The sequence below is a fragment of the Genypterus blacodes genome, unplaced genomic scaffold (assembly GCF_046128005.1).
Source record: "Genypterus blacodes isolate CSIRO-AG114 ecotype Tasmania unplaced genomic scaffold, CSIRO-AGI_Gbla_v1 ptg000044l_1, whole genome shotgun sequence".
In the NCBI taxonomy this organism is placed as follows: Eukaryota; Metazoa; Chordata; class Actinopteri; order Ophidiiformes; family Ophidiidae; genus Genypterus; species Genypterus blacodes.
The window spans coordinates 9349722-9365905 of NW_027466857.1; the positions used below are offsets into that span (position 1 = coordinate 9349722).

The window sequence follows — 16184 nt, forward strand, 5'->3', positions numbered from 1 at the left end:
GTGACCAAGAGGAGTGAGACTGCCACAGGACAGGCCGGGCCCTTCAGCGCCTCTCCGTGTCCCCACAGGACTTAGCACCCAGAGACAGCAAAGGTCACCTCCGATAAAGACTATCAGACTATTTCAGGAATATGAGAAACAAACACACAAGGGAAGGATGTTGGTGGGGGTGGATGGGTGGGGGGTTGTTACTGTCTTGTTTTTCTCTGCTGGTAATAAACACAACAGAAGACACAGTATTTTTCCACTTATGCAGAAACGTGACGGATGGCTTCTCGTTTCCTTTCTTGTATTTCTTTCCCTCGGTCCACAGATGAAGAACAAGCGGCACCCATATTTACTTTATACGTTAGGAAGTGCAAGAAGAAGAAGAAGAAGTTCCACACTACTTCTGCATTTCCTTAGAGTAATCACAGTTTGCATTGAACATTAAGTTAAGTTTCTTCCTCTAATCACTGAGCTGAATGTCATCAAATGTATAATGCCAGTGTGACCAGTCATATACAGTAAGTACTTGTGAGTGTTCTGCGATCAGAAGTATTACTAATGGATTGTCTGTCAGCAGAAGCACAAAATGCAGGATGTGAGTAACAAATGAGTGTGTAAAACATTGTCAAAGTGCTTTAACTCTCTAATGGGAATGCTGAGAAGGCTTTTCCATGCAAATGAGGAAGGATTCTTCAAAAGAGTAAAAACAAAAGAGGCTGTAATATGCAGAGATTCTGATTTGAAAATCCATTTTGTATCGTATGTGCTGCCCACTGTGCAGCCTGTTTTTGTTCCTTTCATTAAGCAGTTGTCTCTATGAAAATGACCTCTTCCCGGTTGTCCACTTCCACAGCAGCGTCTTCCCAAAGCAAACCGAGTCATCTGCTGCAAAACACTCCATTCATCATTCAAACAGAGGCAATAATACACTCAGGATCCTGTGAAATGACGCCAAGACACATCCGTGATCAAACGGAACCTCAGCAGCTTGAAATCCTATCATGCACCAAATTGTGGCCATCAGCCGTACAGTACAATGATGCTCCAAAGAAAAGCCCCCTCCTCCCCTCCACATAAAGGGCCACATAATGTTATTCCCAGACCCCTGCCCATGAAGGTGAATGGTGGGTCGGCCACATCCGCATCGCTCACCTAAAAGCAGAACAATGAGCCGGATACTGTCCCCTTAAAGGAGTCGACTTCACCACACTCCACCTTTAACAAGCAAGGAAGTATAATAGACCGAGCCAACAACACGTACGGCTAAATAAAGACTGTCCTGTAATGAGATCCATCACTGTGGAGCAAAGGCTGGACGTGCTAAACAAGCAAGTTGTTTTTCTAAAGGTGTTTTATATCCAAAAAGAAGTTTCATCACAAAGACAAACCCGCTAAACTCATTTTCCACGTCATCCTGTAAAAGATGAGCTTTCACATGCATTCATGAATGATTCATGGGGACTGAAGCCTCACGGGGCCACTTTGAAGTCCGCAGTGCAGCTCGGACGGTCACATCAGATCAGACGAGGTCAGAGGTGCCAGTCACCACGGGAAGTTCTGAGGTCCCACGTTTTGGGGTTCATGAACTGGATTCCAGAGCAGCAGAGAAGAGTCCGCTGAGCAGAACGGGCCAACGGGAGCCCGGCAGCACCGAAAACCCAGCCAGAAAAGGGATTAAGAGCAAAAACACGCAACCGGGCTCCAAAATAACTCCACCATCTCCACATTAATTATGGCACAGTGGTCCCTGCATTTTTCCCATGGCCCCCTGATGTATGAGCGCTCTATACACCCCTTACCCCCCGCCAGAGAGGTAAACAATAGGGGCAAATGGGTGAGATAGTTTCACTGCACTCCTTCCTTTGAATGGGCATTGATAAATATGAAGGCTCCCCTGGGGCGCATGGCTGACATACTTCTGCTGAAGTTCTCTGAAAAAACGATTTGAAGTCTTTTCTCAGCTCGGTGTTGAGATATGAGTGATTTATGGACACGTGGGAAGCAGGAGACGGTCGGGTCCTTGTGGTTAGTCTGATAGAAACCTGTTTGCCTAGCGGGGGACACATGCTATTAATAAAAGAAAACATTGCGCAATGTGTTGTGTGGGGTTTTCTCCAGCCGGCTGAAGCCAATATGTGCTGCTTTTTGGATATTAAAGAGGAATTTTATCTTTTTTTCTGTTTAGATAAAAAGTTGAATAATGTATTTATTTGCTTCTTTAAAGTACGCTTCTAAACACTCTTTTTATGTAAGATTCAAACATTTAAGATCTTATTAAATGATCAATCTAACCCATATTTAACCCATATTAGAATTTCAACTCCTCCCTCTTTTTTTTATCTGTTTTAACAAAAGAATCCTTCATATTCATCATAATGTTCCAGAAGTTTACATTTAAACTCCAGCAGCAGGACAGATCATCTCATCATCATCTCCAACATGTGGTGCTGATCAGGCGTCCACAGGTGGATACGCTGATGTTTCTTTACCTTATGGTTGGAGTTGATGTCTCATATCTGATTGTGATCAGCTTTTCACTGTTCTACACGCTGGATACACACTGTTCAAAAGAATGGAAACATGACTTGTGTTTGCAGTGTCCTGTTTTCCATGTGTTTTCCATTAGATGACAACCTAATGCTGCCTGTATATAAACCACACAAGCGGCTTGTCCAAAAATAGTAGCAGATGGTCTTGTTTTACCTCCTTTCCTGCAGAGAAGCGCTGCGGCCACTACAAAAACATACACAACGTTATGTAAGAAGCAACATTCTTGGGCTGCTTCACCACAAATTGCCACTGATCTACACCATACACACGATGTGTAACTCAAAGCAGTAAACAACAGTTCATTCAATATCTGACAGCGCAAATACAGCAGAAGTCAAACCAAAGCAAGAGACTGAGAGCAGGATAAAAAGGATCAAACTTCCAGTCATCAGATCCAACTGCAACCCATGAAGTCATTGAAATGAGGCTAAACTATCAATCAGGATGAGTCAGTCTGTACAGCTGAGACTAGACCTGCTCTTCTGACAACATTTGTTGTAACACTGTTATACAAGCTCTCTAAGCCTCCTGTCAGATGGGTTTTATAATATCACAGCACATTGAGGTCTGAGCTAGAAACCTTGCATGACCCTTCAAAACATCCTGGATACAATCACAGTCTCTTTGTCAATAAGCTGCCAAGCACTCAATAGCTGAAACTGAGCTGTGTCTCCTCACAGAATATGAGGAAGGAAAATTCAGTGCCAAGTGGACTTCCAGTATATCTACCTCTCTATCTGTATTTAACCTCATTTTATTCTAGTTGATCTTTTTTTAGTAAAAGTGTATTGTATTTTATCAAAATGTGCCTCAAGATTATTTTATTTTATGTTATGTTATTTTATTTCAGCCCATTTTATCCTATTTTATGTCATTGCATTTCGTTTTATTTTATTTTATTCTATTTTATTTTATTTTATTTTATTTTATTCATTTTTATTTATCTTACACTCTCTGTCCAGCAGAGGGCTTCATACTGTAGTGAGTCCGCATCTTTTCATCCGCTGCTTTAAGTCCGAGTAGAGCAAAAATGACACAACAGTGCCATCTAGCGGACACACACGCAACTCGTTCATTATCGTCATGCACTGTAATGGACTTGAAGAATTCTCAGCATGTACCTGCATGTAACTTTGTATTTAGGCTGTGATGGTTGTTTTTAAAGTTTCAATCTGAGATCCAAATGTAAACGTAACAGCTTTAATTTGTGTTATAGGTTTTTCTACAAGTAAGGCAGGGAAAATTTGTATTTTTCTTTTTTTTATGATACAAGGAAACTCATTTTTAAATTTAGTTTTAAGTTTTATGAGTCAAAAATTAGGACTTTAGATACAGGATACATGAGAACAGAGGAGCTCAAATTCAGATTTTGTATTTCCATTTCACTTACTATTTTCAACTGAATGGGAGATGAACAGTTAGTAAATTAGCTTTCTGTATGTGAAAACGTTTCCATTTCCTCTCTAATATCAGCAGGACATCAGAGTGATTTATGATTCAGCTTCTCTCTGGGTCACATAGATGTCTTCTGTTGGTCCCTGCTGCCCTCTGGAGGCAGACGGTCGGGTCAAAGGTCAGGGAGTTTCAGTCGATGTCCGTTCGGTGTAGTTTCAAAAGAATGCACAAGGTGGCAGCAGAAACATTGAATTGTTAATCTTGAGTGTGAAAGGCGTCAGCGCGCACAGCTGTATAAATGAACGGTGGGTGACAGGGAAAGAGAATAAGAGAAATCTGCTTTAACTCACATCACAAACTTCACTTCACTTTACTTTACGTCACTTTACTCCAAACTTTATGTTCCTCTTATTGTGTGTGAGAGGACTGGAGGCCTGCTGGACCTGTCTGCTCGCTCTCACTGCAGGCTCTTTCTCCTTGTAAACTGTGTACTGCTTTGGTTTGTGTTTGCCTGTTTGGTTCTCTGTCTGTCTGCTGAGGGTCTTTGGTGAACAACAGCTCACAGTAACACAGCAAACATCACCGATCCCTCATTTTCCTAACATGATTTCCTCTATGTTCTGAACTCTTAGTTTGCATCAACCTGAGCATAAACTGTTGCAACTATTGATTTTTTTCCTGTTATTTAAAGGCATATTGGGGAATTTCTGAAAACACAGATATTTTAGAGCAGCAGTTTAATCTTTCAAATGTCCTCCAGGGCCACAAAAGGCCCCAGACGGAGACATGAAACATCCTCATCCTTCTTAAACACAATCATGAGCTGAGCCCTGGCTGACCGTGGGCTGTCAGAGCTCCACTCTGTTACGCCGTCTCATAAATATTTTGTGGTCAATAAACGCAGGCTTCACACAGATCCATCAGCATTTAAGACTTTAAGACAAACCCATTAGTCAGCTGTGTTAAATATGCTGCACACACACACACACACACACACACACACACACACACACACACACACACACACCTGCCATAATCACCCAGAAGAGCTGCATATGTCAGGAGAGGAGAGGAACAGATCACACATGTATAGTAGTTAAACACAGAAGTGTGTGTTATTGTCAAATCTGTAGACATTATGAGGGAATTTGTTGTGAAAAAATAAATAAGATGAAACTTGTTTCAATGGTTTTAGTGACTGAAAATCAAATGGAATCTTGGGAAAATAAACGAATTCCAGTTGTGAATGATGCATTCAGGTCGCACTGTCATGTGTGGGGGTGTTATGTGTTTGTTAGTGGTGTGTGCGTGTGTGAGGGGGGGGATGTTAGGTGATGCGTGGAGTTTCCTTTTAACCGGAATTAGCTGTGAAGTGCGACCTTGAGGTGTGAATGCGGAACACGAAAGGTCCGGCTCGCCCCTCCAGAACAAATCTCTCCTACTTTGCACCTCGTTTGCAAGTGAATATCTTGACAAATAAAGTTGTGTTCACGCGTGAAAACGTCACTGGGAACTTTTTACTCCCACATGTTTACACCCTAATTCGGTTTGTTTCTTAATTCACATGTAAAATTAAAAAATAGCCTATAAAACTAAATATACTGGCATTTATAATTTGATTGATTGATGAGCAACAGGTGATTTATTCAATTTGTCATCTCTTTTATTTTAGTGTGAAAGTCTTGTAAAAAGCGCAATAAAACATCAATATTTCTTATAGGATCTAAACGCAACATCAAAGCGTTACAGCACAGGCCGCGATGCGTTTGTGTCCCTGTGGTTTATTGCAGCATCAGCCGCCTATAGGCCGCGGTGTTAATGTATGCATGAGGCCGGACAGCCCGTGTTGCGGATAGGCCCTCTGTCAGCTGATGACGCGGTGCGGGAGGACAGCAGGCCGTTCAGCTCTCTGTCTCTCTCTCATTTGGATGCAAATCTCCCCCCTGAGCTGAGCAGCGGGGCTGACGTCAGGCAGGGCCGCGCTATTACCTTTACCAGATTGTCAACCGGGGGGCCACATCATGTGAGACCGGACGCAGACTCGGATCTATTACAGCACGTCGCTATTTCACTTTAGGAGCACATCTGGACTATAACACAAGCAGCGTTTGGATTGAGTGTTTTTTTTGTTTAAAACGCGGTTTCAAGGCAACATGTCGCCTTGAAAGCAACAATCCCCTCTGCTGTCTGCACCTTTTTTTTTTTTTACGTCTTTTCACCACGTCATGTATGTTGGATACCTACTGGATAAAGAAAGCGGCATGTATCACCATCAGGGACCTGTGAGAAGATCGAGCATCAACCTGCCTCCTCAGAACTTTGTTTCCACTCCACAGTACCCAGACTTTACTGGATACCATCATGTGCCCAACATGGATACGCACACGCACACGCACACGCAGTCTGCGGGGAGTTGGGGTCCAACCTATGGCCCCCCGCGGGAGGACTGGGGCGCGTACAGCCTGGGACCACCTAACACTCTCCCCGCACCCATGAACAACTCGTCCCCCGCACAGGTCCCTTATTGCTCCCCCGAATACACTCACATGCACCCGCCGGCAACCTCAGTGTTACAGGCGCCGCCGGAGAACGTAAACGTCGCACAACTGTCCCCCGATAGAGAAAGACGCAATTCGTACCAGTGGATGAGCAAAACTGCTCAATCTTCCTCAACAGGTAAGTTAATCGACATTGAGACATGGATGGATACACGTTTTGTGAATGGTATTAAATTATGAAAGCTGTCAACGTGCCCCAATTTGTTCACAATAAGATAAAATGTGAGTTCATAACAAAAAAATTTGATCAGAAATGCGTGAAATTCTTAACAGATGCTCATCAATCGAATACTTGCTGTATTGATAGTTAATATTAGTGATAAGTGGTGCGTTTGAGGGAGGCTCGAGCCGCTCAGAGCCGCTCTAAGGTGCGAGGAATCGGCGCCATGGCTCCAGTTTGTGATGTTAATTTCAGCCTCATTCCTTCAAACATGATGGTTTTGGAGCTTCTCCGTCATATCCAGGCGGCGTCCTTTGCTCTCGACACCTCCTTTAGCTTTGATATGCATCGTTAGCTCTTCCTTTCCTCTCACAGAGTTATATGGCCGGAAAGAGTGACGGGTTTCACAGCGAGTGTGGAGCAGATTACAGGCATTTACACTCAAGAATTGTGCTGAAATTAAGAGGTTTTTTTAACACGGAAGAAGTGCCAGATTAGGTTTATTTTAACTATTTATTCGTACTTCAAAAAGTTAAATTATTGTGTTAATTTTCAGTCAAATACTTCATGCATAAACTTGTAAATTAAAGAGTTAATGCAGTCGTCAAATTCTTACACAAATGAACAATTTCACATTAATCTGACTTCGTTTTCAGTTACACACCGAGTTGACATTTCTGTTTTCTCCTGTATGTCTCTTGTGTGTGTGTGTTGCTGCTGTAACGTGCATAGAGGAGATTTGGCTAATGGCTATTTGAGATTCACCCCCTCCGCGGCGCGTTCAAAGACAGATCAAAGGCTCAATTTGCGTATCTGCAGATACAACAAACTGATGTGGATTTAAGACGCAGCTCATAAAGATGAGTTGTGCAGATATGCGTCTGCTTTGGGCCTCATCAAAGTCTCCTCTCCTGCCTCACACACACTTCAAACCCGGACGCGCCTCCGTCACTGCACACATGTTAATTTACTGTGTTTTTATTTTTTGTTGTTGTGACAGGAAAGACGAGAACGAAGGAGAAGTACAGGGTGGTTTACACCGATCACCAGAGACTGGAGCTGGAGAAGGAGTTCCACTTTAACAGATACATCACCATCAGGAGGAAATCCGAGCTGGCTGTCAACCTGGGTCTGTCGGAAAGACAGGTAGGTCCAAAACAAAGCGCATCACAGCACCGGCTCACTGCTTCAGATCGCTATAAATAACATGAATGGACACACACACACGACAGATATGGCCTGTGTATGTGTGTGAGTGTGTGTGTGACATATGGATTTATAGGTCTCGGTTTGTGATCTCATAACTTACAAATGAGGCTTATAGAACATGTTTGGCCTGAATCAGGAGGCTCATATTTTAGGCCCAGTGGTACAGAAACACATTTGAGTTCGATATGCATAAAGAAATGTTTATAAACGTTAATAAACAAATACTCAACATATATAAAGAAACGTGAAGATTTTCAAATATAAACTTTTCGCTCCTGCATGGTCAACATTTTTAATTATTTCCGGATGTTAAAAGATTTTCAAATGAAACATATTATCAATATTATTGTATTTATTCTTATAGTAATTAAAAATTATGTACATTCACTCAATTATTTTTATTTAATGTGTATATTTACAATATATTTGTTATGCAATTCTTTGCTAATCTATATTTATCTATCTTCATTTGATTTATTTTAGTTTTATTTTATCGAACTATTTCGGAAGTGACGTTCATTCCTAAAACTATAATTTAATTCGTTTTTTCCTTCTTCACTTTCAGGTCAAAATCTGGTTTCAGAACCGCAGAGCCAAAGAGCGGAAGATGATCAAGAAGAAGATGGGTCAGTCCGACGGCAGCGGGGGTTCGGTGCACAGTGACCCGGGTTCGGTGAGCCCTCTGCCGGTGCCGGGCTCGCTCAGCCCCACAGACATCCACGGCTCTATGTACCCCCAGCAGGGAATGAACCCGTTGCCGTCGATCAGGAATATACAGCAAGTGACTGTGACTCAGTGACCGAGTGACCCGAGTCCATACACAAGCGAGCGCTCCGACCCGCGGACCGGACGTGGACTGACCCGGAAGCACCAAGCTGTGGATACATACACACTCACCCACACATATACACACCCTCACCCACCCACCCACACACACATATACACACACACACACACACACACACACACACACACACACACACACACACACACACACACACGTGGCGTTACAGCAAGTAAATGCAGGAGGCTCTTCCAAATAGTGCTTTAATAGAATAGATCTAATAACTGGGATTTTAAAAAAAAGGAAAAAAATCGACGTGTTTCAGATTTAAGTGCTTTTAATTGTTTGTGTCTGAGTTTTAAGAAGATATAAATATCAGTTTTCTATGTGATGAAGTGTATGTGTTTGTTAATAAGATCAGAGCTCGAGGACTTTTTATGGAGTTTTGAAACTGGACTGTATGTAGCTGACGTCACTCTGGACCGAATCCTTTGCCTTGATGTGCATTTCAGCACAATTTAAACGCTTTAAACCAAAAAAGGGAGGCATGAGCAGATTTTAATGTTACGGGTAAAAAACGGTGTTTTCATGGCAACGTTCAAAATGTAAATAAATTGTTTTTTTTGCAGTACCTCTGTCCATTTTTATTATTTCGGATTTTCGTCTTTGCAAATATGTGAAGTCGTGTTTTGGTTTTGTTTTCTGCAAACCGTTTTAAAAACTGGGAATTCCTGATGCAGCAACAGGAAGTGAGAGACACTTTCAACAAAATATCGAAGCATCCGCAATTTAATATTATATACTCTGTAAGATATTGAGTTTGTTTGACTCTAAGCTACAAATTCTAAATATACTTCATAATATCAGAAATTCAAATATCAATTCACATCGTGTCTTCAACGGTAAATACAGACAATCAGCAGTTTTAATAATTAACTCTTAAGGATATCAGCCAGGTCTGACATGTATTGTATACATAGATACTTCCTGTTTGAGTGCATGTGTAAATGCTGCTATATATGAGATTTATTCAACGTTAGTAGGACTAAATAAGAGCTCCTTAAACGCTTACACGGAATATGTTCAGCTCTAATTTACAGTATATGGAGGCTGAAATGCATTGCGTCATCCTGTAGCAAAGTTAACAACCAGTGCTGCAATGTTGCTCTCTAATATTTTATAATTATAGTAGTTTGTCCTCTTTATTTTAACCAGACAGCGAAGTGTTAAACTCGAATAGCACTCGTTCTTTTACTCAGAGGTGTAATAATGTTAACTGTACTGTGTTCAGTGGTAGTGTGTATGCAAACATATGTGCAAACACCACATAGACCTTCTCTTCTTTACATTTATCCATGTGACAGACGCGTTAACGTGTGCAGAGTAAACTAAGCTGAAACACTGAGAGTACAAAATAACCTCATAATGAAGTATTTACAGCGTTTACAAACTCACTCAGTGTTTCTGTTTGAGGAACAACAGTGGAGAAATCTGCACGCATCTGCACGAAAACATTGTTCGAAAATAAGAACGAGATTTAAGAGTTGGTTATTTGAGTGACAGGAGGCTGACCAACTCGTTTCAGCAGTGAAAGTTCATTTTTGGGTTCATGTGTACTCAGATCCATGTGGCGATAACAGCTACATGCTTAATTAACCCGAGTCATTTGTCTTGTGTTTAACAATGCTGACTGGTTATTCTGGAACGAGGACTTCACCTGACATTGACCAAGTGTCCGCGCCTCTGGTAAAATAGACGAACATCCATATTGTAACCTGTAAAAGGCAGAATATTGCAGTAAAACGCAGTAAAACAGAATAATTACAGCACGTCAGCTACGCCTTTAAATGTCATTTGTAGTGATTACTGTCTCTGACCACTGGGGGCGCTGGTTACTCTTTGGGCTCCACTGCGCAGCCTCACCAGAGACGTCATGAGCGTCTTACTCCCCAACATGGCGGATTTTGATACCATTTATGAGCTAGAAGACGAAGATGATGAGCACGTAGTGAGTGAAGAGAATCTACCCAGATACTGCCCGGAGCCCGTGGTGATGCGAGGGGCCGGACACATCACCGTGTAAGCTACAGCGGCTTGTCACTGCTGCACGGCCGGGGTTGGCTCTTTTGTTTGGGTGTCTGTAGCGTTAGCCTGGCTAGCCGAGGCTAGCCAGGGAGCTAACGCAAATCACAACAACTAACAGCCATATGTTTTGTTTTGGAGTCGAACATTACTCGACGTTATCAAGACTTGAACCTTTTAGCGACTTTATTCACACTTGACAACAATAAACGTAACACACTGGTCAACTAGGTTAGTAAGTTTACATGTGATGTACCGTTAGCCAGCTAAATCACAGATTACCGTTAAGACTCACCTCCTTCAGACAATATCAGCCCAAAGATCATTATCAGCCATGACGTCACTTGTCATCGTCTGTGTTGAGGCTGGACTGACCGAATTATAGGTGAGGCTGATAATGACGTCACTTTGGGGGTTCAGGGCTTCAGTCAGGACAAAAGCTTTTGATTGTCAAATTAATATTTACCTTACTGTAGACTACTGACAGACTTGTTATTATTAATATTTTATTGGTATTCTTATTAGTTGAGTGAATATGATGAGTGTACAGATATTAAGACTGGGCAGGTAATGTTATAACGACGTGTGTGGTGTGTTATAAGTCACCTTTACTGCTCCCTAAGAGGAGCAGATGTATGTCTATATGTCTATGTGTGTTGTTAACAACATGTACCTCTTACAAAATGATTTCCTGTTTGAATATTTTGAGTTTTCCATGTGTTAATAGTAAATGACTTTTAATGAATGCAGTAGGTTTAATCATCACAGGTGCCAATGCCTTTATAGGTTCCTGTAATTCACTGACATTCATATGATTAATTATAATAATAATGTCATTTAGATGCAGGTGAAAAAGAAGAGAAGAGAAAAATACAGCCTTTTTTCGTATTATTCACATTATTATTGATGTTTGTCAAAGCTAGATACAAGAGAGGAACATTATATATTTAATGGATGTTAAAGTGATGTCATGATCACATTGTGGATATCCTGCAGACTTACAGGAACATTCAGCAGCAATGTTTCAGTCCTCTGACCTTCATCAAACTGCATGAAGCCTAAATGAAGATACATTGGGATATCTCCCTACTGTGGCTGTGAATCTATATACATGTTGTGTGTGTGTGTGTGTGTGTGTGTGTGTGTGTGTAAAACTATATCCATAAACAGCTTCCTTAAGGATACAGTGTTTATTTATCAAGTCTCTTTTTTTTCTTTTCAGGTTTGGACTGAGCAACAAATTTGATACAGAATTCCCCTCTGTTCTCACGGGAAAGGTACAGTTCACTTTGCCTTTCATGCACTTCAGCCACTGTCTTTCTGTTCAATTCCAAGTGGGAAGAATTAAGCAATTAAAGCCAGAGTGATTCTATTGTTCTCGGGGGTTCTTTGACAACCCCGACTTCCCCGACACCGCCCCATTCAACACTTCTGCTGTGGTTTTGATCTGCCAGTGATGCATTTAAAGCAACACACACACACACACACACACACACGGCCGCGGCATCCAAAGCGGCTGAATGTGTAGCAGTTGAGTTCTGTAAATGAGTAAGCCGGCCGTGGGGCTGGGTCGGTGGGGACCCCAGTGTTGTGGAAGGTCCGGCACTAGGTGATAAAATAATGAAATGAAGACTCGGCCATAGACAAGAAAGGAAAGCTTCCTGGGTCGGACGCTGGAGCACAAAAAGGCTGCAGGGGTAAGAGCAGGCCGAGGGAAGTGTGGGGCAATAAAAAGCAACTTCAGTATTGTGACCCAGGGTGACATGTGATGGATGAGGTCACAATTATGATGATTGAAGGGTGCAGATCAGGCCCTGCTGGGCTTTATTCTGGGGTCTTTGGCTGTTTGCAAAGAGACCTTTGCATCCTGTCATAAAAGATTACGACCCCTGTTTTATGGCGTACAGACTCAGCCAGGAATGAGCATCCATTCAAGATGTTTGGCCAGCGCTGCCACAGGCACTGAGCTTATCTCTCCTTTGAGCCCCTGCTTGCCTTGAATAGTCTAGAGCTCGGTTAGCAAGTCACAGGCATAGTATTCAGAGATCTCATCTCATCTCTGGACAACATCTGCAAATATCTACCTGTTGGTTTTCTAAAGCTCTTTGATCCTTTTTGCATCGCAGCTATTAGGAATCTTTCATGTCAGCACCACCTACAAACACTTTGATATTGTCTCAGTCACTTTGAACTATTTAATTCATGCTTGATTCTTCTGCACGAGCCTGAATGTTCTTGTGCAGAAACTGATCATGTAACGTGTGTGTGTGTGTGTTTGTTTCCAGGTAGCACCGGAGGAATTCAAAACCAGCATCAGCAGGGTGAATGCTTGTTTGAAGAAGAACTTGCCTGTGAATGTGAAGTGGCTTCTCTGTGGCTGCCTGTGTTGTTGCTGTACAGTAGGGTGCAGTCTGTGGCCTGTTATCTGCCTCAACAAGAGAGTAAGTCCCAGACCTCCTGCAACACACGCTGCACACACACACACACACACACACACTCACACACACACACACAACTTTCCCTTAGATCAGCGCTGATTGCTCACTGGCTGTTATAGCCGTCCAGCCGCATTGGTCTAAGTGTAGTAGGGTCATAACAGCTCGTATTCAATTAGTGGCTCTGTGTAGAAATGACACATTGCGCCGCACAACTCCTGCCCAGCTCAAGGGTGTGTCACCTCAAGGTGGTGGTGCTGCTACACAGAAGCACTGACAACAAAGCGGAAATTACCAGCCGGTAAATTGGGCCTTCAGTTCATAAATCCCAACACTGAGCTGTTTACTGTTAAAGAGTTAAAATGAGTAATGAGTGTTGTGTCGCCTGTATTCACCTGCATTTCTTGTTCCTTGACAGACGAGAAGGTCCATTCAGAAGTTGTTAGAGTGGGAGAATAACCGCTTGTACCACAAGGTAAGGAAAGAGACAAACGGCACACGAGCGCCTCACTGGAAGTGTTGAGTTATCTGTGTCGGCAAATATCCCAGTAATGAATAATGAGCATTGATCTGTTTTGTAAACTCTAACCTTCATCCCTCTCAGCCGTTTGTGTCAGATGTGTGGAGGGTAGCGCTCAGGCTCTGAGAGAACGGCCAGGTCAGCAGTAAAAAGGCCGTGTTAATTTTGTTTTGTCTCGCAGCAACAAATTACTGCTAGTAGCTGTGCAAAGGCATAAAGGAAGCTCTTCAGGGTGTCTGGCCACAGTTTGACCCCAGCGAGACCAGACAGCCCTGCTCCCAAATTCCCCTGACACTGAAGAGGAGATTTCAGACAGATTTTCTTTTGTTTGTGTGTCTGTGTGTCTTTGTGTGTGTGTGTGTGTGTGAGAGAGCGACGTCCATTCACCGCGTCCGTCTCTTTTCTCTTCTCTCTTCTCTCTCAGCTGGGGCTGCACTGGAAACTCAGCAAAAGAAAATGTGAAAGCAGTAATATGATGGAATATGTAAGTAAAAGCATCACACATCTAAAATTGTTGGAGGTATGGCAGTCGTCCTGATAGATAAACGTCTCTCCCCTGTCTCTTCTCTCTTTAGGTGATTCTTATAGAATTCTTACCTAAATATCCTATATTCAGACCGGACTGAGGAGCCTGTCAGCAGCCTGGACGTGCGGCCCTTGTGTCTAATCCTTAGTGCCTTGTATATACAGTATGTTGGAAAAAAAGAAAAGGCGGGGGTCTGCACCGACCCCGTACATCTCCCTGTACCTTGTACATTAGAATTTGCAACACTGTCACTTTGCTTTAGAGCAGATTTTGCACATTTCCCGACAGAAACTGACGCGTCCCCCCCCTCCTGTCCCCCCTCCCTCCCCCTCTTTGTTGCACTTTTGTTACACGTGACAAACGAAGTGGGAAAAAAAACTCTGTCAAAGTGCATTTACCCCAAAGAACCATCGAACCTTTCTCCCCATCGATTACATCGCCAATCCCTTGCAAAGAATCCGATGCGTCCGCCTTCCTACGTCTCTTTGCCTTATGTATGATTTTAGATCGGAAGGCTTTTGAGTAATTCAACAGGTCTGTACTTTTAAAAGGCCGCTTGTTTGGGTTTCCTCTGACTCGATCTGGTTCTTTGCAAGTAGATGTAACGTTTGAAATTGCCTAACGTACAGTGTACGACGTCATCACCCAGTGTTGTTTTCTTTTCCCTTTAATTTGACTCTGTACATGGGAACTAGCTCGCAAAAAGAACCTGACGTGTAAATACCATGTGTTAGGATAAGCTGTACAGTGGTATATCATTGTTTACATAAAGTTACTTAGCTCTTTAGTTTATAATTCTGCCAATATATTGCTGTACCATAGTTTTGTTTTTAATGAAAGATGTCTATGTACCTTTCTAGTTTATATGGACCTGTTTACCTTTGTAAGCCATATAGTTACTATGTACGCCATGCCAGAGTTAGGACTGATGATTGCACTTGAGCTCAGCTAAAGGTCAGGGTTTCACACACACACACACACACACACACACACACCCCCCACAGTGACAACAAATGTGGTTATTTGCCAATGAGAGATGGCATTCAGTGATATGCCAGTGGTTGGAACACAACAAATCAAACTCCCGCACCCACCAATTCACACACACATACACACACATATATTTTGTACTTCAGTAATCCTCCTGTGTCGTGTTTGCTCTTCCTCATGTGTTAGGAAGCCTGTGCATCTCCGCCTGTCGTCACACTGAGCTGATGGTTCCTTTTGTTTTCCGCTCATCCTGGCCAGTGTTAGTATGATTCTGACCGAATCGTACAAAATGTGTGATTGCTGCAACGCAACGTATTAAAGAGTGCCTCTGGTGAACCACAGCAAAGTCCAGACTGAAATCTGCTCTCTTGTACAAAGGAGATTTCACGTCCTCCTCGCAGTATTGTCTCTTGTTACAACTCCTGTAAATGTAAATCACAATGACCTGATCCCTGCAGAGAGAGACAATAAACAAGTCAATTTTGATTTTTCTTGACTCCTGCTGTCTTTGTTTTTAATCTCGGTGAGAGTAGATCCTTGACCGTCCTCTTGTCCAGCTACAGATATGTGGCTATTTGTCATGTTTAACAAGGTGTTGAATCGTTAAGTTAACAGGACAGCCTGCAATTACTCGACACATTTGTAAAACCGAGGAATGTCGCTTCCCCAGAGTGCTGCTACTGCTCAGGTTATGGATCAGCGGACAGATAGTACAGGACACTGCAATACCAGTTTCTGCTGTAGATCACAGCAACCCCCGAGTACAGACGCGGTCAGCTTCATTGTGACCGCTTTTATGGTTCTTTTGTTTAGTTTCTCTTTCAACAGACACACTGGGTTTGTTCCTGTTAATGTGAACAGGAGGATTTCAGTGCAGTAATCTGAGTGTGGCAACAATCTAAATACTTTAAAGGAGGTTTTTAAAATAGAAATATAGATTTTATAAGAATATGCATGGAACTCCAATGTGACTTAAATGATTAATTT

General features: G+C 42.5%; 2 protein-coding genes and 1 long non-coding RNA gene across 3 annotated transcripts; 2 read left to right on the forward strand and 1 right to left on the reverse strand.

The window, feature by feature from the left end:
* Window positions 1-6158: 6158 nt before the first annotated feature.
* Window positions 6159-8664, forward strand: cdx4 (caudal type homeobox 4). The gene is made up of 3 exons (XM_076149157.1): window positions 6159-6609; window positions 7652-7797; window positions 8426-8664. Exons 1-3 carry the CDS (start codon window positions 6159-6161, stop codon window positions 8657-8659), a joined length of 831 nt encoding a protein of 276 aa, XP_076005272.1. The 3' UTR covers window positions 8660-8664.
* A 412-nt stretch (window positions 8665-9076) lies between these two features.
* On the reverse strand, window positions 9077-11071 carry LOC142999557 (uncharacterized). The gene is made up of 3 exons (XR_012963328.1): window positions 11022-11071; window positions 10522-10625; window positions 9077-10419 (listed from the first exon to the last, which is right to left on the reverse strand). It is a non-coding gene; the product is annotated as an uncharacterized LOC142999557 (long non-coding RNA).
* Window positions 10539-15694, forward strand: chic1 (cysteine-rich hydrophobic domain 1). Its single transcript, XM_076149158.1, has 6 exons — window positions 10539-10723; window positions 11949-12003; window positions 13012-13167; window positions 13580-13636; window positions 14106-14165; window positions 14257-15694. The coding sequence occupies exons 1-6, from the start codon at window positions 10578-10580 to the stop codon at window positions 14305-14307; spliced, it is 525 nt and encodes a 174-aa protein (XP_076005273.1). The 5' UTR covers window positions 10539-10577; the 3' UTR covers window positions 14308-15694.
* Window positions 15695-16184: the final 490 nt, after the last annotated feature.

Bases quoted from the DNA above. Each gene is read 5' to 3' on its own strand.
- chic1 (XM_076149158.1), top strand. From the start codon at position 10,578: ATGAGCGTCTTACTCCCCAACATGGCGGATTTTGATACCATTTATGAG. The intron at 10,724-11,948 runs GTAAGCTACAGC...TTTTCTTTTCAG, and splicing joins GGGGCCGGACACATCACCGT to GTTTGGACTGAGCAACAAAT. The intron at 12,004-13,011 runs GTACAGTTCACT...GTTTGTTTCCAG, and splicing joins CCTCTGTTCTCACGGGAAAG to GTAGCACCGGAGGAATTCAA.
- cdx4 (XM_076149157.1), top strand. From the start codon at position 6,159: ATGTATGTTGGATACCTACTGGATAAAGAAAGCGGCATGTATCACCAT. The intron at 6,610-7,651 runs GTAAGTTAATCG...TTGTTGTGACAG, and splicing joins TGCTCAATCTTCCTCAACAG to GAAAGACGAGAACGAAGGAG. The intron at 7,798-8,425 runs GTAGGTCCAAAA...CTTCACTTTCAG, and splicing joins TGGGTCTGTCGGAAAGACAG to GTCAAAATCTGGTTTCAGAA.